The sequence below is a fragment of the Erpetoichthys calabaricus genome, chromosome 2 (genome assembly GCF_900747795.2).
Source record: "Erpetoichthys calabaricus chromosome 2, fErpCal1.3, whole genome shotgun sequence".
NCBI classification, from domain to species: Eukaryota; Metazoa; Chordata; class Cladistia; order Polypteriformes; family Polypteridae; genus Erpetoichthys; species Erpetoichthys calabaricus.
Genome location: NC_041395.2, coordinates 317,253,176 through 317,276,931, shown reverse-complemented (window position 1 = coordinate 317,276,931; position 23,756 = coordinate 317,253,176). Strand labels below are relative to the sequence as shown.

The 23,756-nt window shown below is 38.3% G+C and overlaps 1 protein-coding gene across 1 annotated transcript in view; it reads left to right on the top strand.

Moving 5' to 3' along the window:
• Positions 1-11,680: 11,680 nt before the first annotated feature.
• The window catches only part of dnajc12 (DnaJ (Hsp40) homolog, subfamily C, member 12), a 71,244-nt gene continuing 59,168 nt past the window's right edge, over positions 11,681-23,756 (top strand). The window contains exon 1 of the mRNA XM_028795917.2: positions 11,681-11,903. Coding sequence (XP_028651750.1) covers positions 11,823-11,903 — 81 coding nt within the window. The 5' untranslated portion in view covers positions 11,681-11,822. The remainder of the gene's footprint in view (positions 11,904-23,756) is intronic.

Sequence of the window (23,756 nt, the reverse complement as noted above, 5' to 3'; positions counted from 1 at the left end):
GTCACAATGTTTCGGCTTCAGCATTCTTCAGGTGTGTAACTGAAAAGGTAAGAGCACGTAACATATACAGTATAAAAGGAGAAGAAGGAAACCAAATCAGCACAGTTAAATGGAGTGTAGGTGAGAGCAGGTGAGAAAAAGCTGCAAATACAGAAGCAGAAGAAGGGAGAGATTAAAAAGTTAGTTGGTCTTTAACACCTGGAGAAATACTGTTTGTGATCCCAGGCTGAGAATCATATGATAGCAATGATAATGATATAATAATACTGATGTTCCATTCCAGTAAGGAACCCACTTATGCACACAACTCACAGTCACATAGGCCAGTTTCAAACTGGCACTTCTCTTAACACATACGTCTTTGGGATGTTGAAGGAAAACCAAAACACCCAGTGAAAAACCCAAGCAGACAGGAGGAAGAAATACCAAGGCCCACATAAACAGTAAATGGGTTGCAGCATTAGCCACAACTGAAACCATACTCCATTTAAATGTAATTTCTTTGCTTTTCATCAACGCTAACTGTGATGTCAATGAAAAACAAAATACCATGGATTCTTCTACATTAATGATAAATTAGGCATACTTTTATGTACACGTTGCCTGGTCTTTTTGTGTTTAAAATTACATTTTCTGTTTATACTTTGTGCAGTTTTGTATTTATAATATTTTACTGTATATTCAGTGCACTGCTCTTACAAGTTAAAATTCACCTCACGTAAAAGAAATGATTTTAGAAGGTGGCTAGTTTTAAGTGAATGCACAACTTGAGTCAGTATTAGTAAAGATACCATCTTTAGAAATTCCAGCCATTATTTGTTCTGGGTTAGTCTCCACAAGCTTTACACAGTGGATATTGCAGTTTCTGTCAGCTATTCAAACCGGATGGCTCATGAAGAACAATTTTTATGAGCATCAACAACTCTTTTTCTGAGGTCCTCAGAAATCTCCTTTGTTCGTGCCATGATACGCTTCCACAAACATGTGTTGTGAAGAGCAGACTCTGATAGATCCCTGTTCTTTAAATAACACAGGGTGCCCACTCACACCTGATTGTCATCTCATTGATTGAAAACACCGGACTCGAATTTCACCTTCAAACTAACTGCTAATCCTAGAGGTTCGCATACTTTTGCCACTCACAAATATGTAATATTCGATCATTTTCCTTAATAAATAAATGACCAAGTATAATATTTTTGTCTCATTTGTTTAACTGGATCTACTTGAGTGAAAATCTGATGATGTTTTAGGTCATATTTATGCAGAAATATAGAAAATTCTAAAGGGTTCACAAACTTTCAAGCACAACTGTACACGTGTATCCTATGCAGAGCACAACACTTGGATTTGTGAAAAATAAAATTGTTATTCTATAACAATTCATTTATAAAGTGTGCTGTGCTTTGTTGGCCATCTTTATATATTAGCTTCAGAAGCATTGGCTTTCCCATTTAAATTACAGTAGTGATACTTCTGATAATGAATTAACATCCAAAATTCCTTTCTCCTAGGTTACTTGATTTAGTGGTTCATCCATCAACTGATGCTTTGCCGGAAGAGCTGAGCAGGCATAGATAGATAGATAGATAGATAGATAGATAGATAGATAGATAGATAGATAGATAGATAGATAGATAGATAGATAGATAGATAGATAGATAGATAGATAGATAGATAGATAGATAGAGTCATATGAAAAAGTTTGGGAACCCCTCTTAATTCTTTGGATTTTTGTTTATTATTGGGTGAGCTTTCAAAGTAGCAACTTCCTTTTAATATATGACATGCCTTATGGAAACAGTAGTATTTCAGCAGTGGCGTTAAGTTTATTGGATTAACAGAAAATATGCAGTATGCATCATAACAAAATTAGACAGGTGCATAAAGTTTGACACCCCAACAGAGATATTACATCAATACTTATACTATAGTTGAGCCTCCTTTTGCAAATATAACAGCCTCTAGACGCCTCCTATAGCCTTTGATGAGTGTCTCAGTGATGAGTGGATTCTGGATGGAGGTATTTCTGACCATTCTTCCATACAAAATCTCTCTAGTTCATTTAAATTTGATGGACAGCCTGCTTCAAATCATCCCATAAATTTTCGATGATATTCAAGTCAGGGGACTGTGACGGCCATTCCAGAACATTGTACTTCTCCCTCTGCATGAATGCCTTTGTAGATTTCGAACTGTGTTTTGGGTCATTGTCTTGTTGGAATATCCAACCCCTGTGTAACTTCAACTTTGTGACTGATGCTTGAACATTATCCTGAAGAATTTGTTAATATTGGGTTGAACTCATCTGACTCTCGACTTTAACAAGGGCCCCAGTCCCTGAACTAGCCACACAGCCCCACAGCATGATGGAACCTCCACCAAATTTGATAGTAGGTAGCAGGCGCTTTTTGTTATGACCAAATAACTACATTTTTGTCTGATCAGTCCAAAACACTTTGTTCCAAAATGAATCTGGCTTGTCTAAATGAGCATTTGCATACAACAAGCGATTCTTTTTGTGGCGTGAGTGCAGAAAGGGCTTCTTTCTCATCACCCTGCCATACAGATGTTCTTTGTGCAAATTGCGCTGAATTGTAGAACAATGTACAGATACACCATCTGCAGCAACATGTTCTTGCAGGTCTTTTGAAGTGATCTGTGGGTTGTCTGTAACCATTCTCACAATCCTGCGCATATGCTGCTCCTGTATTTTTCTTGGCCTACCAGTCCTGGGTTTAACAGCAACTGTGCCTGTGGCCTTCCACTTCCTGATTCCATTCCTTACAGTTGAAACTGACAGTTTAAACCTCTGAGAGAGCTTTTTGTAGCCTTCCCCTAAACCATAATACTGAACAATCTTCGTTTTCAGATGTTTTGAGAGTTGCTTTGAGGATCCCATGCTGTCGCTCTTCAGAGGAGAGTCAAAGGGAAGCACAACTTGCAATTGACCACCTTAAGTAGCTTTTCTCATGATTGGACACACCTGTCTATGAAGTTCAAGGCTTAATGAGCTCATCCAACCAATTTGGTGTTGCAAGTAATCAGCATTGAGCAGTGACATGCATTCAAATCAGCAAAATTACAAGGGTACCCAAATATTTGCACAGCCAGTTTTTCACTTTTGATTTAATTTCATACAACTAAATACTGCTTCACTAAAAATCTTTGTTTGGAAAACACCCCAGTACTCAGATGTTCCTAGGAAATGAAAGACATACCACTGTTATCTTTTTTATTAAAAGTAGATTAAATTATTATGCAGGCTGAGAGGGGTTCCCAAAGTTTTTCATATGAATATAGATAGATAGATAGATAGATAGATAGATAGATAGATAGATAGATAGATAGATAGATAGATAGATAGATAGATAGTCCCTTTGAAGACCCAGAAGCCACAGGAAGTTGCATTTCTTTGAGGGCCAGCATCTGAGGAAGACAAAGCTCCACTTTAGTAGAATCTTTCTTTTATTGGCAACAAGCTGTTATTATGCACCTTGTGAGCATGTACTTTTGATAGTTTTTCATTGGCTTTACTAAACAGGGCTGTCAATTCTTCCTTTGCTGACTGGTGTCATATGTTACACTTACTTTTATCCTATTTCAATAAGCAATTTCTGCATTTTTTAACATTCATCCTCCAAAGTAAACTCTTCTAGGTTGGCAAAGAAGAAGTGGGATAGTCAAAGAGATGCAGAAAGCAGATAAGAGTACAAGGAGATAAGGCATAAGGTGAAGAGAGAGATTGTGAAGGCTAAAGAAAAGGCATATGATGAGTTGTATTAGAGGTTGGACACTAAGGAGGGAGAAAATGACTTTAACCAATTGGCTAGACAGAGGGACCGAGCTGGGAAAGATGTGCAGCAGGTTAGACTGATAAAGGATAAATATTGAAACATACTCACACGTGAGGAGGGTGTGTTGAGAAGATGGAAAGAGTACTTTGAGAGGCTGATGAATGAAGAGAACGAGAGAGAGAGAAGGTTGGATGATGTGGAGATAGTGAATCAGGAAGTGCAATGGATTAGCAAGGAGGAAGTAAGGACAGCTATGAAGAGGATGAAGAACGGAAAAGCCGTTAGTCCAGATGACATGCCTGTGGAAGCATTGAGGTGTTTAGTAGAGATGGCAGTGGAGTTTTTAACCAGATTGTTTAATGGAATCTTGGAAAGTGAGAGGATGCCTGAGGAGTGGAGAAGAAGTGCCAATATTTAAGAATAAGGGGGATGTGCAGGACTGTAATAACTACAGGGAGATAAAATTGATGAGCCACAGCATGAAGTTATGGGAAAGAGTAGTGGAAGCTAGGTTAAGAAGTGATGTGATGATTAGTTAGCAGCAGTATGGTTTCATGCCAGGAAAGAGCACCACAGATGCGATGTTTGGTCTGAGGGTGTTGATGGAGAAGTATAGAGAAGGTCAGAAGGAGTTGCATTGCATCTTTGTGGACCTGGAGAAAGCAAATGACAGGTTGCCTCGAGAGGAACTATGGTATTGTATGAGGAAGTTGGGAGTGGCAGAGAAGCATGTAAGAGTTGTACAGGATATGTACGAGGGAAGTGTGACAGTGGTGAGGTCTGCAGTAGGAGTGATGGATGCATTCAACGTGGAGGGTGGATTACATCAGGGATCGGATCTGAGCCCTTTCTTATTTGCAATGGTGATGGACAGGAGTTTAGACAGGAGTCCCCATGGACTATGATGTTTGCTGATGACATTGTAATCTGTAGTGAGAGTAAAGATCAGGTGTAGGAGACCCTGGAGAGTTGGAGATATGCTCTAGAGAGGAGAGGAATGAAGGTCAGTAGGAACAAGACAATACATGTGTGTAAATGAGAGGAAGGTCAAAGGATTGGTGAAAGATACAGGGTGTAGAGTTGGTGAAAGTGGATGAGTTTAAATACTTGGGATCAACAGTACAGAGTAACGGGGATTATGGAAAAGAGGTAAAAAAAGAGAGTGCAGGCAGGGTGGAATGGGTGGAGAAGAGTGTCAGGAGTGATTTGTGTCAGATGGGTATCACCAAGAGTGAAAGGGAAGGTCTACAGGACGGTAGTGAGACCAGCTATGTTATATGGGTTGGAGACGGTGGCACTGACCAGAAAGCAGGAGACAGAGCTGGAGGTAGCAGTGTTACAGATGCTAAGATTTGCATTGGGTGTGATGAGGATGGATAGGATTAGGAACGAGTATATTAGAGGGTCAGCTCAGGTTGGATGGTTTGGAGACAAAGTCAGAAAGACGATATTGCGTTGGTTTGGACATGTGCAGAGGAGAGATGCTAGGTACAGTATACTGGGAAAAGGATGTTAAAGATAGAGCTGCCAGGCAAGAGGAAAAGAGGAAGCCCTAAGAAAAGGTTTATGGATGTGGTGAGAGAGGACATGCAGATGATGGGGGTGACAGAGCAAGATGCAGAAGACAGGAAGATACGGAACAAGATGATCCACTATGGCAACCCCTAACGGGAGCAGCCGAAAGAAGAAGAAGAAACCGCCAAAGGAAACTCTTCTGAAACTCAATCAGAATTCTAAAAAAATATTCTTAGAAATAACACTTCTCTATTTCCTTCCCTTCATTCTAATACAATTGCATGAATCATATTACAAATACATTTATATAAAATTTTCCTGTTTTTTATTGGTGCTAGTTTCAACAGTAGAGATTCTCATTGTTTTTTAACCTGTTTTATTGTAATTTCAACAACTGCTGTTATTATTATTCTTTCCCTTGTTTTTTGTTTTGGTAACGTGAAAAAGGCATCTATTACTCATTTACTATTCCTTTATGTAACAAGACCCTAACACACACTTCTTTGGGTCTTTATTCATTTCTGTAACGTGACCTGTTAATAAAAATCATTTTGGAGTGGTCGGAGGTTGCCGAACTGAGACACGTTTCTCTAGATATCACATATTTAGTACAAGACCTGTGAAACCTTCATATTAACAAGTCATTTTACCATTGTGTTAATATTCCACACTGCACAGAGATGAATCACCAACCTACTGATGTGTAATAAGGGTTATGATGATCTGAAGAAGCATTTGTTAAGAACTTTTTTCAGTAAAAAGTTGGTTACAAAAATGGACCTTTCCTAAATGTGGCTGACACATGAAGGCTAGCATTTGAACTTATAATATACTGTATATCCATTGCATCACGTTCCTTAGCTTGTGCTATGTCACTTTCTAACCTGCCTAATTCAGACCAGGGTCACAGAGTATAGGATGCAAGTCAGGAACAAACCATTGGACAGGGTGCCAGTCCATCACATCACGAACACACAAACACCAAACACATGCTAGGGACAATTTAGTGTCACCAAATCACCTGACCTGCGAGTTTTCAAAAACAGAGGAACTGCTCAAGTGGTCCTAGAGGGGAGAAAACCTTAATAATAGATAGATAGATAGATAGATAGATAGATAGATAGATAGATAGATAGATAGATAGATAGATAGAACTTCACATCCTGTACCTCCATAAGGGAGTGGATCCTACATCTACATCTGCCTCTGGCTCCAGGGGGTTACTCTTAGGGTTTCTGACCCTAGTTGAATGGGAAGCCTAGGCATACAAATAGAAATGTAGGAGACTCACTATAGCATCTATCTCCTTGTGATTTGGGTCGGATATTTGGTACAAAGTAACAAAAAGATGCATTTACGAGAACTAAACCAAAGAAACAAGGCCAAGGAAGAAGCTTAGAGGCACGGAAGCAACTTCCCAGAACCTAACCCTGACTCAAAGCCTACAGGGCCAGGGAAGCCTGGACAACAAAGGTCAACCACTGCATTCCAGGGCCTAAACCAAGCTCAAAACCCACAAGGCCAGAGGAGAGACTGGAGAATGACAGCAAACAAGCCAATAACTCTAAGGGACCCTCTCTGCTATCTCTTCCCAGATATGGCCCATATACAGTAATAACACCACACAGTTACAAAAAGTATGGCAGCCCCAAGATTGGAAGGATAGTGCCTCTTCCTTCCCAATGAATGTATTCCACAGAACCATTGGAAATGGAGTCTTGTTCCGAAAAACCTAACCTGTGGGAGCAAACTGGAGCTCCCTTGGCAAACCCATGCAGAAGCGAGGAGAAACACCCCGCAGGAAGGACCCAGGACACAAACCCTGGTCTCCTTACTGTGAGGCAGAAGTGCTACCACTGTGCCACCCTCAGCTTATATTTAAAATTGTTTTTATGTTTATGGTACATATCTTTTTACACTATTTAGATACAATAATTATTGCACAGCATACTGTACTCATAAGCAGGAAAGCACCTAATAAGAATAAATAATATTAAGTATCAATAGTCCATTTCTGACTTATTTTTATTTTCTTAAGTTGAGGTTTTACTTGTGACCCAACTGACACAAATCTCAAATCAGGTGAATTGCAAAGGAGGGAGAACAGCTTGGACTTCTTTAAAGCATAAACACTCTACATGCATAAAGATAGCTGTTAAACTATGACCTTTGCACCCTATGACTACCATATAAAAAGCAGATTAAAGTAATTGTCTATTTGATATCCACTAGATGTTGACCGCTAAACTACAGTATGTGCTTTCAATCAAGTGACTGCAGCTATTGAATAGGCTAAGCTAAATTGTCTTACCAAGTGATAACCACTAGATGGTGGTAAAATGGTTATTAGGTATAAGTTCCATTACACAGACACACACTCACACTGGGCCAGCTTGACGTCGCCACTTAACCAAAGATGCAGTGAGGAGATTTGTTTTGATACAAATTCAGACAAAAATAAACAATGTTTGTCAAGTTGATGTCCGGTGTATCTTCAAAAATGGAATCTTCATTAGAAGGCATAGCGATCACCAAACCATATTTTGAGTCCACATTCTCCAGGACATTGTCATGGGGGTCTGTTATTGATCTATAGATGTTAAGCAGCTACCAAGTGTGAGGAATGGCAGTTCCACACAAGGCATGCCCGTGTGCCCACTCACTCTTATCAAATACAATAGTGTTGCCAGGCATTCCGAAGTACATGTCTTTGGATTATAGAATTAAGCAAAAATTCCTAGAGGAAAACTATATGAATGTGAAAAGAATTTGAAAACAACACAAACAATACACCCAGGCTGATAGCACTGGACAATGAACATTTGCTTCCTGAACACTTTAGAGTGTATGTTATGTATTTTGACAAGTTGATCACAAAAATCACCTTTTTTATTTTCCTATCATGTACTATTTAATTGTAATTGTCTATTTCTGTAATTTCCTCTCATACTATACTGTATGTGTACATATGCAGTACAGTAACTACCATTGGAACATCTGTGGTGATCTAAAACTAGAGGCACTACTACTAGGAATGTCATGTCATTTTTCTAACCTAATTAATCCAGACCAGGATTTTCATGTTTTTGGGTGGGTTTGGAACATAGCCCAGCTAGACCAGGGTACAAGGCAGGAGCAAACCCTGGACCGGGCACCAGTCCATCACAGGATGAACACACCCAATTCACCTCACCAGCATGTCAGTGGGAGAAAGCTGAAGCACCCTGAGGAAACCCATACAGACACGGAGAGAACATGAAAACTGCATGGAGGAGCTTGTGAAGCAGCAGCACTACCACTGAGCCTCCATGCCACCCTAGCTACTAGGAATGCAGCTCTGATATCCCAAGTCCTGTTGTTTCATTTGTGAATGGGACAGCTGTGCTAAAGATCCTCAATACATTACAAAGAACTTGCGGTCCTGTAAGGGCAAAAAAGTGTGGCACATAAGCCACTTGTCAACCCAATAAAGAGATTTTAGCCTCCTGTTCATGTAAAACTTAGAGTTATGAAACATTTTGTGAAAGCAGTGAACAAGGAAGGTGAAGGATTTCAATATTTTAGACTGACTAGGGTGCTTTGCCCCATACCCCCCCTCCCGGCCTGCACTACGTGCCAGCCACTTTGCGTCTCAGCTGCTCGCGTTGTGAAGAGGGGGGGCTGAATGAACCCCAAGGAGACGCGGTCGCTCCTCCGAAACCCTCTCTTAAACAGTGATACAATGAGAAACAAATACAGTTTTTTTACCTCCTCTTTGCTCAATCAGCTGCTGGCTTGCTGCTGCTGCCATGCCGTGTGATCCACATCTCATGCTGCGCACTTCTGTCATATCACCTATGTCCATATATTCAGTCTCTTTTTGCTTTTACCTTTTCATCAATATTGCATTGAATTTTGTTTCCGTGTTTGGAATTACATCATGACAACACAACAAATAGCTCCCCATGAGTGAATATCATTGCTTTCTCTCTACAAGAAATGTGTCTGACAATAGCATTCACATAAATGAGAAATGACTGAACCATGCGCATGCTTGAAATTGTCTCTCGCGGGATTTCACATTCACAAAACAACAAATCTTTTAATTCTCGCAGATACGCCTCTTCATTGGGAAGAAACACTACTTCTTTTTCCCTGATGGCAACATGAATTATACGATCTACAAGTCTCTGAATTAAAGTTTAAATCCAAACAATATATTCGATCTCTTTTTGCTGTTCCGTTATTTCACTGAGTAATAATTTCTGTTTGTTTGCACTAATGCTATCTTTACTATCCTTTTTTTGAGACTTTCAAATTTTCATATTTCCATTATCTCTAACCTGCTCTGTATGTGTACCGCACAAATGTTTTTGAATTTTTTACGACGTTCACCTACTCTTTGTTTTATTTCCGGCCCTGGGCGTGGTTAAATCTCTTGGCACAAAGTCTCATCTCGCAAGACGTGAAATTGTCTCTCTGAGAAAATTACATCTCGTCTCCTTCCAACCTTCCATGATCCAAATTTTTTTTATAATAGAGAGATGTTTCCACAAATAACTGATGCCCATTTTAAGGAAGTTATGTTTGTCAGTCCACAAATGAGGGATCTGCTCGTGAGACTGGAGGATATCTCATGGAAGGCAATCAAAGATGTTGCTGAGAATTTTCTTGGCAACTACAAAGCACCAAACTATGTCCAGCTAGTTGACAACATGTATTGAAGCATACAAAACCATGAAATGCAACATGACACAGAAGATTCATTTTCTTTATTCAGACTTGGACGTCTTCCCTGCTAATCTCAGTGCAGTCACTGCAATGATGGAAAAGCAGTGGAAGTGGAATCCATCAATGCTGGCCGACTACTGTTGGACACTGAAACAAGAAGCATTAGGCGTTAAGTACAAATAAAAATCACAAACAAAATATTTTTACTAACTAATGCAATGTGCCGGCATCATTTAGTGATTAAACACACTAAATTCAATACAAGTTAATTTGATATTTCTCCAAATTGCTATGTGATACTGTCAATCTATAATTATATTTGTGTTCATCTTAGAATTCTTTATCACAATCAACAAACAATTTTCAGAAAGCATACAAAGCAAAGAAAGCACAACTTGTAAGAAATATGTTTTCTAGTGTAATTAGATAAAAATACAAGAACAGAACAGTCATGTCGCCCTGCAGCTCACCAGCTCAACCAATGATCTTTGTCTTATATGACGGCCTTTAGAGAGAGTACCATTAAAAGGTGATGTACACAACAATAAAAAAAGCAGAATACATTTTTCTTTGCCCTGTGATAAACTGTCAACATCCCTAGCTCTTTTTTTATTTATTATATATTTAATTTATTTTTAAAAATATGAACATTACAGTGGCATGCTACTCAAACAAATAATAATAACATAACAGCCAAAACCATCCATTCATCCATCCGTCCATTATCCAACCCGCTATATCCTAACTCGGGGGTCACGGGGGTCTGCTGGAGCCAATCCCAGCCAACACAGGGCGCAAGGCAGGAAACAAACCCCAGGCAGGGTGCCAGCCCACCGCAGGGCACACCCACACACCAAGCACACACTAGGGACAATTTAGAATCGCCAATGCACCTAACATGCATGTCTTTGGACTGTGAGAGGAAACCCACGCAGACAACTGGAGAACATGCAAACTCAACGCAGCGAGGACCCGGGAAGTGAACCTGGGTTTACTAACTGCGAGGCAGCAGCGCTAAACACTGCGCCACCGTGCTGCCCCCAGCCAAAACTATTTACTTCAAAATCAATACAGAAAAAAAGGAAAAATAGAAATACAAGAAAATAATTAAAACACAGACAAGCAAATCAATATTCAATCAAAATCTTGGTTTTTAAAAAGCAGATCCAAGTGACTTTAGAAGATATTGTCTAATTAAGCCTTAATTTGAATTATGTAGTTATATGTAAATGTGGCAGAGGAATAAGAGATAAAGCTGTTAAAGACTAGTGAGTTATTTTCTGCTGTGTCTATCACATTTTGCACAAAATCACATTTTCATTTTTGTATGGTTGAAGAAGATGCAAGAATAGAATGTGAAATATAAATATAGTAAAAGAAATGGCCTTCATTATATTTCAGATTGTTTCTCGGAAACTAAAAGAAATGTGCGAGCATCGAAGACTGAAAGGACACAAATTCAATTTCATTCATCCGAATTTTTTTTCCCCCGATTTCCGATTGTGGACGAATCGAAACAACAAAGAATTCGAAACTACACATCCTAGAAGTCTTCGCGGTTCTCTTATTATTACGCATGCGCCTAATAAACCAATATGAAGACAAGGCTAGCAGGGGGCGTTTCATCCGAGGACAGTCTATGAACCCACCGCTTTTTTTCCCTCAGTGGCTTGCTAGTCGTTGTTGTTTGTAGTTGTCTGTAGTTTGTAGTGTAAAGCTAACAAGGTAGAACCAGATCTCATAGTTTACTTATCTATTGGGCCTTTTTTTGCAACATTTTGAAAGCAGCACAACATTCATATGATGGACGCGATTTTAAACTGCCAGTCCCAGGATTTAGAGGACTATTACGCTTTGCTAGGATGCGATGAGCTGTCTTCGGTAAGAGTGACAGAACTGGTTGTTGCATTTTCTGAAGTCCATGTTGTTTTATGTTTTGAAAATACCAACTTTTACATAGCGTTTTCCATATCAATATCAAAAAGGCTGTCAGAGGCAGAGGAATAACTTTTTCATAATGCAGCTTTGTCAACACCCGTCTGTCAAAATAACAAGACATTCTGATCGTTCATTTAATGAGTAGAAATATAATATTGTAAACAGAATGTTGGGAAATCTGTTTTCATCTGATCGTTTATGTACATGTTCATTACTGACTGGTTCCGTGCTCTGTGTACAGTAATGTGATATATCAACACAATCAATTCACAGTATTTTTTTTTATTTTTGATAGCAAATTTTATTGAAACATTGACGGATTGTATATCCTAATCTGAGCTGTTTCTTGTGTCCGTAGTTTAGAGTATAGCTGCAAAACACTGGAAGCGTTTTGATGTACGTTTGCACATATAGATCTGATTAAATTTTTTTTTTTTTTTAATGTGAATGATTCTTTTGTTACTTGATGTCCTTAAAGATGATATATTTGAAAGGATGCTGTTACATCTACAGTTGGCTCTTGACTTCATCAAATTGGCTCCAACTTTATATGAGCCTGTACTGCTAAAAGGAGCGTCAGAAAAATGTTTGAATGAATGTCAAGTAAGATCATCGAGATGCCATGAGCTGTTTTAAGTAATGATTTGCTAAGACTTACTAGCAGTGTGAAAACTGATAATCAGACAGTGGTCTCTTTATACCTTTTCCATCACACATGACAAGACGATTAACTAAGCATATATTTACTGGAAGAGTGGACCAAGAGGTAAAAGGAAAAATATATATTTTTGCAGCAGTGCTGCTTTAGCTAATTGACAGGCTGAAACAAAAGACTTCACCTTCCAGCCTGCTCACAGGTTTCCTCCTGACTTAATGGGTTTTCTTGAGGTAATCCTGTTTTTCACCCGCATCTCAAACATGTGCATGCCAGGTTAATTTGGCATTTTACATTGGCCCCATGTGTTTGTGAGTGACTGTGCCCCTGTTATGGGCAGGCATCTTGTCTAAGCCTTCTTCCAATGCTTCTCAGATAGACTCATAAGTAGCCCTGAAATGTAATAAGCAGGTGGGATGTAAACATAATGGATGCATTGCAAGTATTTATAATAATGTGGATGAAGGGCTGAATTTATTTCCTTTTAAAGGAAGCATTGGAAGTTGGGATTGCTTTACATCCCTATCCCTTTTTGGTAGAGAATTTGCCCATTAAAATATAGTAGCGTCTGATAATGTTTTGTTTGTACCATTCTCTTATGCAGTTCCTTTGAACTTGAAATTTAAACGTTCATTAACAATACTGTTTTTGATTCTTTTCTTATGAAGCTAAGATAACTACAGTATTAGTGAAGCAGACTAACACTTTAATAATCACTGTCTTATCTGGTACATCTCACTTAATTAACAGTGAGCAGAAATAATGCAAAATGCATTCCAGGTGCTACGGTTGGTTTTATATCTTCGTTTGTGGAAAGCAAGTCTGGGCATTGCTTTTATAAGCTTCTTAATGCACTTGTGATACTCCATTTGGAATATTGGATGCAGGATGGGCCACCGTGTCATACAAACACACCTAGAAAACTGCAGAGAAAGGTGCACACTGTGCACAGTGACACACACTTAATGCAGGACTAAGGACTACAGGGAAGAGACTATAGTAGCAAACAATGGTGTAAAAGAAGGTCTTAAGTGTAGGATTCCTAATTATGAGAGCGGAGATTTAAAGTCATTTATTTAATGTAGTCGCAGGGTATGCTACTGAAAGCTGGGTAAGAGGAAGATCTGGAAGATCAAATGTTAATAATTTCTTCCTTTTTTTAGAGGATGTCGGGTAACAGTTACAGTATGAAAAGAGGTAGGTCCCTGTGGACCTTCAAATCACAACATATACTGTAGACACAGAAATGTTACAACTAAAAAAAGAGTCTGCGCTTGTAAACATTTGTTTTAAATGTTCTTATTACTTAAGAGTTTTGTTGTTCTGGCCTTTCCTGTTGTACCCGAAACAGGGCTATAAATTAAAAGCTTCCCTGCCTTCATCATCTGAAGCTGTGAAACTCATTTATTTGGAGGTCATAGAAAACATGAAAGGTCTTCTTGTCATCACAACTACAAAGACTTTGGTCTTTTAGGTCACTTACTAGGGAAGGAAAACCTTTCATTAGAAAGTAATAAAAGCAAAGCTCAAGGTGAGCTCAGAACTTTACTGGCAATGTCCGGCTGCTCTTCTGGATTTAATCTAATCCTAAATGTATGTAAGTCTGGGAGCCATTATCTTATCTTATTAGGTGAAACACATTGGATTTAGAAATTTTCTTGTTTTTGTTATATTGCTAAATTAGTATAGCACCCTTCACAAAGAATATTATCCACTGTTGAAACTGTGTTAGCAAGTTCATCTTCTGAAATTTACTGGTTTCTCTTTTTGGTGTCTGGTCCTGGAGGCTATAACATTTATGGCTTTGTTACAGAAAATACTGCAAAATACCACATCGACATCCTTTTTTCTTTATTCAGATTTACTTAGCTGAAGCTGATCCTGTAAGGACATCCAACTATCCCAAAAAAGTGTAAGGGGACCCAGGCTAAATTCTTGCCCATCTGTCAATCAACCGTATTTTATAGTGCCATCAACAGCAAACACTATCGCAAGGCTGAAAACACAGTTATATGATATCAGATTTGCCATATGAGCAAAATAATAAAAAACATAGAAATTACAGAAAATGTAGTACTCACAGGAACAAAAGCAGCCTGGAAATGTACTTGACAGATTTTTGACTGCTAGTATAAAAGATGTATAAACAGGGTACATAATCAAAGAAATAGAGACTGTAACAGTACAGCATAAATAGATCTGTTATTAATAGAACTAGTTTAGAATGCCTCCAAATGTGTGAATTTCTTCTTGCCTTGCACCTTACCGTGGCCCATGGCCCTTCCATAACCATGAACTTTGGAAAGGTAGTTTTTAAATAGGTGGACACCATCATCAGGGTCATATGGCTACCTTGATAAAACTTCTATTATTGAATATTACTATTGTTAATTTGCATGTTTTAATTTGAGAGTTATTAATACAAAATAAATTTCTTAGTCAAAATGGCCTCAGCACCACATTGTTGTCCTGACTATGTTGTTCTCCACAGGGATGTCTTATGTCAAACTGTTATCAATGTCTAGTGTGTATCCTGATTCATCTGTTTTTAAAACCTTGTTGATATACTAATCATAGTCTTTTGAAAATCGTGTGTTCTAAGTATCTTGTGGACTACCTGTTAAGATGAGTATCCATATGGATTTTTTTGTGGTACAGTATATGTGTCCTGACCAGACTGTTTTCCAACCCATGTGGACATACTGATAAAAAGAGTTATCAAAACCATATCAATATACTGAGGAACGTCTTCCGAGAGGCATAGTAACATCATATCCTAAATGTTGTGAATATCTTGTGGATATGTTGACCAAAGTGCTCTGAAATTCATAAAGACATCCTCCTCAGACTTTTACTAAGATCTTGTGTGTTCTGGCCAGCTGTTCTCAATACCATTTAGTTGTTCTTTCCCGACTAGATTTCTTAATGACTGGCTATTGTTCACTTAACTTACATTAAGCATTTAAACTGAACGATCCTGTTAATTACATGATTAAGTTCAATTTATGATAGAAAATATAATTGCCTTGCTTCATTCAAATGCCTAAAATAGACTCACTTTGAGACATGTTGTTCATTTAACAGACTAGGGTGCTCTGCCCCCGCTCACTTTGCTCACCAAACCCCGGACAGGCGCTATTAGCTAGCCATTTCGTGGATCTGCTGCTTGTGTATGGGGAATTGGATGTACAATTTAAACAGATTGTTATTTTCATGGGAATTGTTACATATGCATAATAGAACTAACTATTTTACATTACAGCGAGTAATTAACCATAGAAAAAAATTGTAAAACATAATAAATTGAAAGAAAATTATGTTTCATGTTGAGTTAGAGGTATTTATTGCGTTATACGTTTTTGTTCTGTTTGCCTTTGAAATTAACACGCGAATACTTTTTAAACTTAACACTTTTTCTGTGAAACTTCAGTAAAAACAATTTTTTAATTAACTTTTCATCAATATCTCATTGAATTTTGATTCCATGTTTGGACTTACTTCGTGACAATGCAACGTATAACTGCCTGAGAGTGAATATCGTTTCTTTCTCTCTAATAAATAAACCGTATTTTTTGAATGTTTGTCCCTGTGATTTGCTAGTTGTCATAGCAAAAGCTATTGTAACAGGAAACTGTAAACGTTTTAATACGAATGGCATATCAAGATCTCCTTTGGTGTCTAATGTTATCCAAGACAGATGTACTACATCACCTTTCTTGTCACCTGTTAAAATTTTACATGTCATTGTCGTGTAACCGGTTGACAATTTTCATGTTAATTCATTTGACTTCATCTTTTCTTGGTCTAGGATTGCCCGTGTACTCATTTCTTCTGTTGATAACCGTTCGGGATGAAATTCATCAATAAGATTTAGACATAATAAGTCTTCTTTTATTGGGAACTTAAAGTGAGGAAAACTTAAAAATTTATAGGAGCTGAGAGCACAGGATCTGTGTCTGACAAAAGCACTTACACGACAAAGAGGTGAGTGGACCATGGGCGTGGTTGTAAATGGTTGAGAGGAGGGCGGGACTTGAAAAAATCTCTTGGAAAAAGTCTCTGCTCAAGATTTTGTCTCAAGAGAGACATAGATCATAGATCATTTTACATTTTTAAAGGATACCTTTAGAGAAAATAAAGTGTGTTAAACATAGCTGAGAATGGGAACGTTTTAAACAAAAGAGTGATAGAGCTTTGCAAACAGTGTAATACTGTGCTGAAATTTAAAAGCAACACAGCTACTATCCATTACCACATACACAGCAAGCATGTTTTTTGCAGAGATGGGTGACAGCAACATATTGATACCTGTAGCACTAGCTAGGAAAATCTGATAACCAGTATTCATAAGAAATCATACAGAAGTTGTGTACAGTGTTAGAAAAGGGCACAGCATCAATCAGCATGGCTTTCAACAAAGACTTTTGACAGATAATCACTTGTACCGAGCCTTGATTCCGCATTCCATCTAGAAGCACTGTCACAAGATGCACAGAAAAAATGTTAACCGATTAGACACAACAGCTGAAAACCCAAGTTAGCCACAGCCAATAAGGTTTCACTCATAACTGACTTTTGGACTTCACTAACAACCCAAGGATAATAATTATGTCACTACATATATGAAGACCGACAGATGAAATCAGTGAGACAGAGACACTTTCACTTCCTGTGAGACGGACAAGTCACATCATACTTACAACCTTTGGAAGCAAGTCCTGTGATACACATGCAGAAAAGGTTAGAGATAAAGGAAGTAGGAAAATTCGAAAGTCTCAAAAAATTAGAGTAAAGATCACATTAGCGCAAACAAACAGAAAATATTACTCGGTGGAACAACAGAACAGCAAAAAGAGATTGAATATTCAGGTGTTGTACAGGCTTTTAAACGTTTGAAGCACCGCACGAAATGCAGATCATGCAGCACGACAGCAGCAGCATGCCAACAGCTGATTGAGCAAAGTGCTCCTCTTCACAACAGTGCATAGCGCTGGCGGGGGTGGGAAAGGGGTTTGGCGAGCGAAGCCCCCTAGTTTTCTATATTACCAAGCGGGATATAATCTTTCAATGGTTATGTTTATTAATCAATCAAATGGGCTTAACTATTTGGGTCCCTTTTCCAAAATCTTCACATTTAAAGGGACATCTGTGGACACGTTCTAGATGTCTGGATTAAACTGGTCTCAAGACAATTAGGATATGCTAACCATGCAGATATATTATTCAAATTCATATGAATATGTACATCTTGACTAAAGTGTTCTGTGTACATTGTGTATGTTCATGAAAATGCTGGCCACATTTGAATGCATTTGTCATTGAATTCTTGACCAGGTGTCAACAAAGTGTATCCAAGGCTTTTTAAATCTGTTTTCAAAACTGAATAGATAACAGCTAACTAAATCAATATAGGCATGTTGACCAAATGGAGTGCAAATACTTAAAATGTTTGGTCAGACTGCGGTGTCAACTGTATGAAAATCTTCTGGTTTACATGTGTGGAAGATACCATTATGGTCCCTCTGCTCTTAGATCCTAGTTTAATTTCCAGGTTGGTCAATTTATTTGTGTAGCCTGATAGTTGTGTGGTTTCTCCAGGACAAATGCTGTCCTTCTATGGTCCAAAAATCTTTCCTTTTGGTTGAGTGACTTCCTGCGAACATTTGTTGCCCTAGAATGGTAAACCTGATATTGCTCTGTGGCCATTGTTGTCAGCATAGACTCTAGAGATACTGGACACTGACCAGCAGGCAAAGAAAGAGGATGGAGAAAAATGTCATTGAAACTGCTGATATCCTGGGATCCACATACAAGAAGGCTCACTTAACAAAGTATGATTTGAGTTTTAATAGAAATAGTTGTGGTGCACTATTATTAAGAAACAATGGTCTTTCTTACTTCTTCCTATGAGAGGTATGTTGGATGTTAATAATGACATTGACTTGAGGGTCTGGACAGAAATCCACTCCATATGGCATGTTTCAGTTTCTGTTTTGCATAGAAACACATGGTGTGCTGCGAACGGTTATTTTCCTCCTTAAAGTCTTGCTGTCAAATTCCTAAGCCAGAATGATAGTCTGTTTTTCTCAAAAAACCATTGTCCTTTAGAATCACAAGACACTCATGTAAAGATTGCTTAATTTGCTGTCTAAAGACATGAGATTGAAAGTCACAGGACAATTTTGGTTATGGAATAAAATAATAAACTTTATCACAAGATGCACGTCGACAGTTTTTTAAAGGATGCATTGCTCGTGTGGGCTGGGAAATTATTTTAAGCACCTCACGGCAGCAGGAACACAATTTGTTAAGGTGGCACATTCTCATCTTTTAGTATACAGTGGAATGCAGCCCATGCAAAGGAATTGTAGCTGGATTCGTTGATGACTTTAGTATGATTTATATTTAACTAGGGGGCTCCGCCCCCTGCTCGCTTCGCTCGCCAACCCCTGGTGTTGGGAATGACAAAGAGCGTGATGTATGAATGAGATATAGAATAGTGTGACGGTGTAGATGATGCAAATAGAAAGCAAACAATAAAGTGTGTGGCACAGTTTAAAGGTTTATTTGAAAATTTCTTTGTACACGCCGTTTAAGTGTAAAAGGTAATTCCAGCTCAGAACTTGTAAGGTCATTTAAGATGGTTATTGTTGTGATCAGAGTCAAGTTTGTCAGAGCTTAGAAAGAGTTGTGTCTCTCCAGGAAGTAATGGAATGACTTGGGTATTAATGTTTTCCACATTAATATTTTTTGGACATAATATAGTGCGTTGTGTTAAAAGGGGCATTTGGTCTAATGAGATTGCTGTTCCAAATGTCTCTGTAACTAAGTCGTCGCAGATAAAGGCTTGAGGAATTGTAATAATATGTGGCTGAAGTCAATCTGTATTGGTGAGTGTACCATCTCTCAGTTGTAAGAAGCAATTGTTATGATCTGGTTCTGGACATCGCATCTTTTTTACTAACTGTATCTTTTGAAAGCAATGCCAATTGTCTGCGTATTTTAAGGTGCACTGAACAATAGCTGAGTGCATGGCATCTGGAAGAATAGCTAATCACTGTCTAAAATCTCCTCCTCATAAAAGTACCTTTCCTCCAAATCGAATATTATTATTCATAAACGTTTGTAGAAGTTTATGAATGGTGTTGAGTAAGTGACTTCATGCCATTGAACATTCATCAATAAACAACATTTTTTCAAGACAGATGTCACGTGCAGTGCCACCGTTAATGTTCATAGTGGATACCGATTTGTAGGATCTAATGTAGTTGATAAAGATTTCACTTTCAGGTACATCGTCAGTTATAAGCTTCTGTAGATATTCAGTATATGAATGTAAAGAAGGCAGTCTAATTTGACCCTTTTGACAACAACGTGTAAATGTATTACTTGTATTGCCAGTTGTTTCTTCAGGGAAGTGAACTGAATGACAATGATTGCAAATGACATTCATTAATCCGAATGAATTTTCCTGGTGTATGTTCTCCTTGTGTAGTTTGAGAGACGCGTTGTTGCATGTGTAGTATTTGGGACGTGTTGTTTTGGAGCTGTAATCGATTTGCCTGTGCTGTGTGAGAAGCCCGTTGTAGCCTTCGCTGCCATTAACGTATGTCTGCGACGGGAGGTGTTTCGTTTTGAATCCGTGCCTGTTGTGATGCAGCACTTTGATTGATAGTTTGCGTAATGTGGATGTAGGATGTAGATTTGTGCATATTTGCGTTGTTGATTTGTTTCAGGGTGCACTGTTCCAATGCGATGCAGTATTTGTGCACATATGCGAAAGCAGTATGGGCCATTGCCTTTTGGTGGCCTGATATTTACTCCGGTATATGCAAAAGCAAATGAACTATTGTAGGATCTAATGCAGTTCATAAAGTTTTTACTTTTAGGTACATCGTTAGTTAGAAGCTTTAGTTGAGCTTTGCGTTTTTGGAGTCGAGACATTTTTTCCTTTAGAAATATGGATAAGTAATAAGGAGTATTGCACTCACTGTTAATATGGAGCCTTTTCTGCGGTTGAACGGTTAATAGTGCCTTATTGTAATGAGATCCACCTATGCTGCATAGCCGTCTATTTTGTTGTTTCTTTCGTGTTCGTGTGTTTGTTCCTGTTATCATTTCCTTTTCGTTTTGTACCCGTGACCGTGTATTCATGACTTGTTTCTTTCTCAGCATGCGAAATATGGATAAGTAATAAGGAGGATCGCAGTCACTGTTAATATGTTTCCTTTTCTGCAGTTGAACGGTTAATAGTGCTTTATTGTAAGGAGATCCACCAATGCTGATACCTATGTTGTCTAGTGTGAAGGTGTTGATGCTCACTTTAGAATATGTGGCTTTGGGTGTCACTTCTTATGGATGTGTGTGTGTGTGGGGGGGGGGGGGGGGGGGGTTCGAGGATTGTTGTCGCGTGAGCGTCTTCTTTCTTTTTGTGTTCCTGTGTCTTGTTGAATCCCCCTCTTTGTGTGTGTCCCGTCCCTTGCTTGTAGGGTCTGTGGGGTGGTTTTGTGTTCTTTTTTTTGTGTTCCATGGGCTTGTTGAATCCCCCTCTTGGTGTGTGTCCCGTCCGGTGCCTGTAGGGGGGGGGGGGGGGTGCCTTGCTGTTGTGCGCGAGCCTCTTTTTTTTTTTTATGTCTAGTTTCGTGTGCAATGTGTTTCGTGCTTTGCTTGTGTTTGAATACTTTTTTATGTGCCTTTTCCTTTTTTCGGTGCTCTTTGCGCCTCATTTCTCCATTTTTCCTGTGCTCACTCCTTTTTTCTGTGGTCTTGTCCGCCTCTTGCGGCCCCTCATCCGCCTCTCTCGCCCTCTTTTGTCCGCCTTTCTCGGCTCCTCAGCCGACTCTCGCGGACTCTTTTTGCGCCTGCGCAGTACGTCTTTTTGCAGCTACGGCCCATTGCCGGATGTGCCTGCGTCCATCATCCGGTTTAGCATTCTCGGTTAGTAATATGGATGGCTGAATATTATATAAAGCGGTGTAGTGCAACTTTGATATTCTGGGGATGTGGTTTTGCAGGCATAGATGGATAACTGAATTAATTTTTGTTATGGTAGCATTCCTAATGGCTGCCTTGTCAAAGAACATATTTATTACACGTGTAGATACAGTGTTTATAAGAAGAATTCAACTTTTCGGTAGCTTTTTGATTTTTTTATTATACTGTACTACATTGAATCTAATTGGATTTTGTTTTGCTATGTTGACACTGATCAACATAAAACAACTCTTTAATGTCAAAGTGAAAACAGCTATCTGAAAAGTGGTCTAAACTAATACATTTAAAACACAAAATAATTGGTTACATAAGTATTCAGCACTTCAAGTCAGTATTTAGTAGATGCACCTCCGGTAGCCATGATAGCCTTGAGTCTTTGTGCACAGGTCTGTCTCTCTGTATCAGCTTACACAATCACTCAGTTTTTTGTGTAGGTAAGATTTACAGCTGTGCCATAGACTTTCTAAGGAATATTTGGTGCCTTAGATATTTTCTGACTTGTGCTTTTTACTTTCTCGTATACAAAGTATAGGGAAAGTATTGTAATCGTCCAAAGATTCGATGTCGAGATTTTGATGAATCTCAACGTTTTAGACCTCCCTGACTTTTTCTTATACGAAGTATAGGGGAAGTATTAGAATCCTGCAAAAATTTCATTTAGAGATTTTGGTGAATCTCCATGTTTTAGAACTCTGTGAGTACAAAAATACCATTTTTGGAATTATGCCTGTTTGTCTGTCTGTGTGTCTCTGTGTGTGTATGTAAACACGATAACTTGAGTACGCTTTCAGTTAGGTCAAGTATTCGGTACAAAACATAGATTTCTGTCAACTTTTGGGCTATTTCCATTAAACGGAAGTGGTACTTTACCTTTTATTCATGCAGCTGCAGAGTCTGATTTATTCAACTTTACTTTTATAATAATTCTTCAATATATTATTAATTTGATTTGATGTGTTGTTGATGGTTCTTTAATGTACATAATATAAAAAGTATAATTATTGTCTTGCGGATTACTCCTCAAATATTCATCCCCATATCCGAGTATACAAGAAAGTCTAGGGGAGACCACTTCCGATTTTTTTCTTTTTATTCACTTTTTCAAAGTGTTTCTTGGAGTGTTTTTTTTGTCTTTATTGTGTAGGTTAGGCCACCTGACTCACCACAAGTTGGACCTTCCACATACAGGTGCATTTATACTACAATCAATTAAAATCTCTTTACTTCAGACAGGATCACTCCATTGAACTAATTCTGTGACTTCTAAAACCAATTGGCTGCACCAGTGATTATTTATTTGTGACATTAAATTAGGTACATACTTAATTGTGTTTCATTTTTGTAATTAATTTAGACCTCTTTGAAGGGATTTGTTTTCACTTTGACATTAAAGAGTGTTTATCTACTGAATAATGTCAAAAAAGCCAAATTAAATCCATTTTGATTAAATGTTGTAGAAAAATAAAATATGAAAATGTCCAAGGGGTGAATAATTTTTATAGACTCGTATGCACAGACAGAGGATTGGCAGCTAAACCCGTATATTCCATTCTGCATACAGAGCATCTGTAGGGAGATTTTGATTTTTCAGTGTTGAACAAAGAAAAACTTGAATGGATGTGAGCCACATCTATAGAATCCTCCAACTCTCCAACAAAGAAAGCAAGTTTCATGTAGCTGACTGTGAGACTCGTCTTTGAAGTCACCTGGTGAACACTGAGGTGATGTGCATATCAGACAGATAATAGCAAAGGCATTGTCATATTGAATACAGTATAAAAAACGGGCCAGTACTTTTATTGAAGAACTGAGGGCAACATTTTTGAGTGATCACAGATACCAGTCAATCTTTAAATACACAAGAATAACAGGCAAATTCAATGCAATTCCTGGCACTGTGAGGCAGGAGCGATAGCTCTGTGTTACCACTCTGCTTCTGTTTAAACACCCATACTAAACTTACTAAACTTCACCTTGATTAAACTTAGGTTTAATCTCAATGTAAATAAATGAGTTGTGTCACTGGAATACTCGAAGGAAAGTTATTACTCTTATAGGCTGCTTAAAGATTCTCTCCAGTGTGTCAGTTAGATGTGACAAATTACCTAGTGGTTGACCTTTTCATGGTCATAACCTTTTCATTTGCC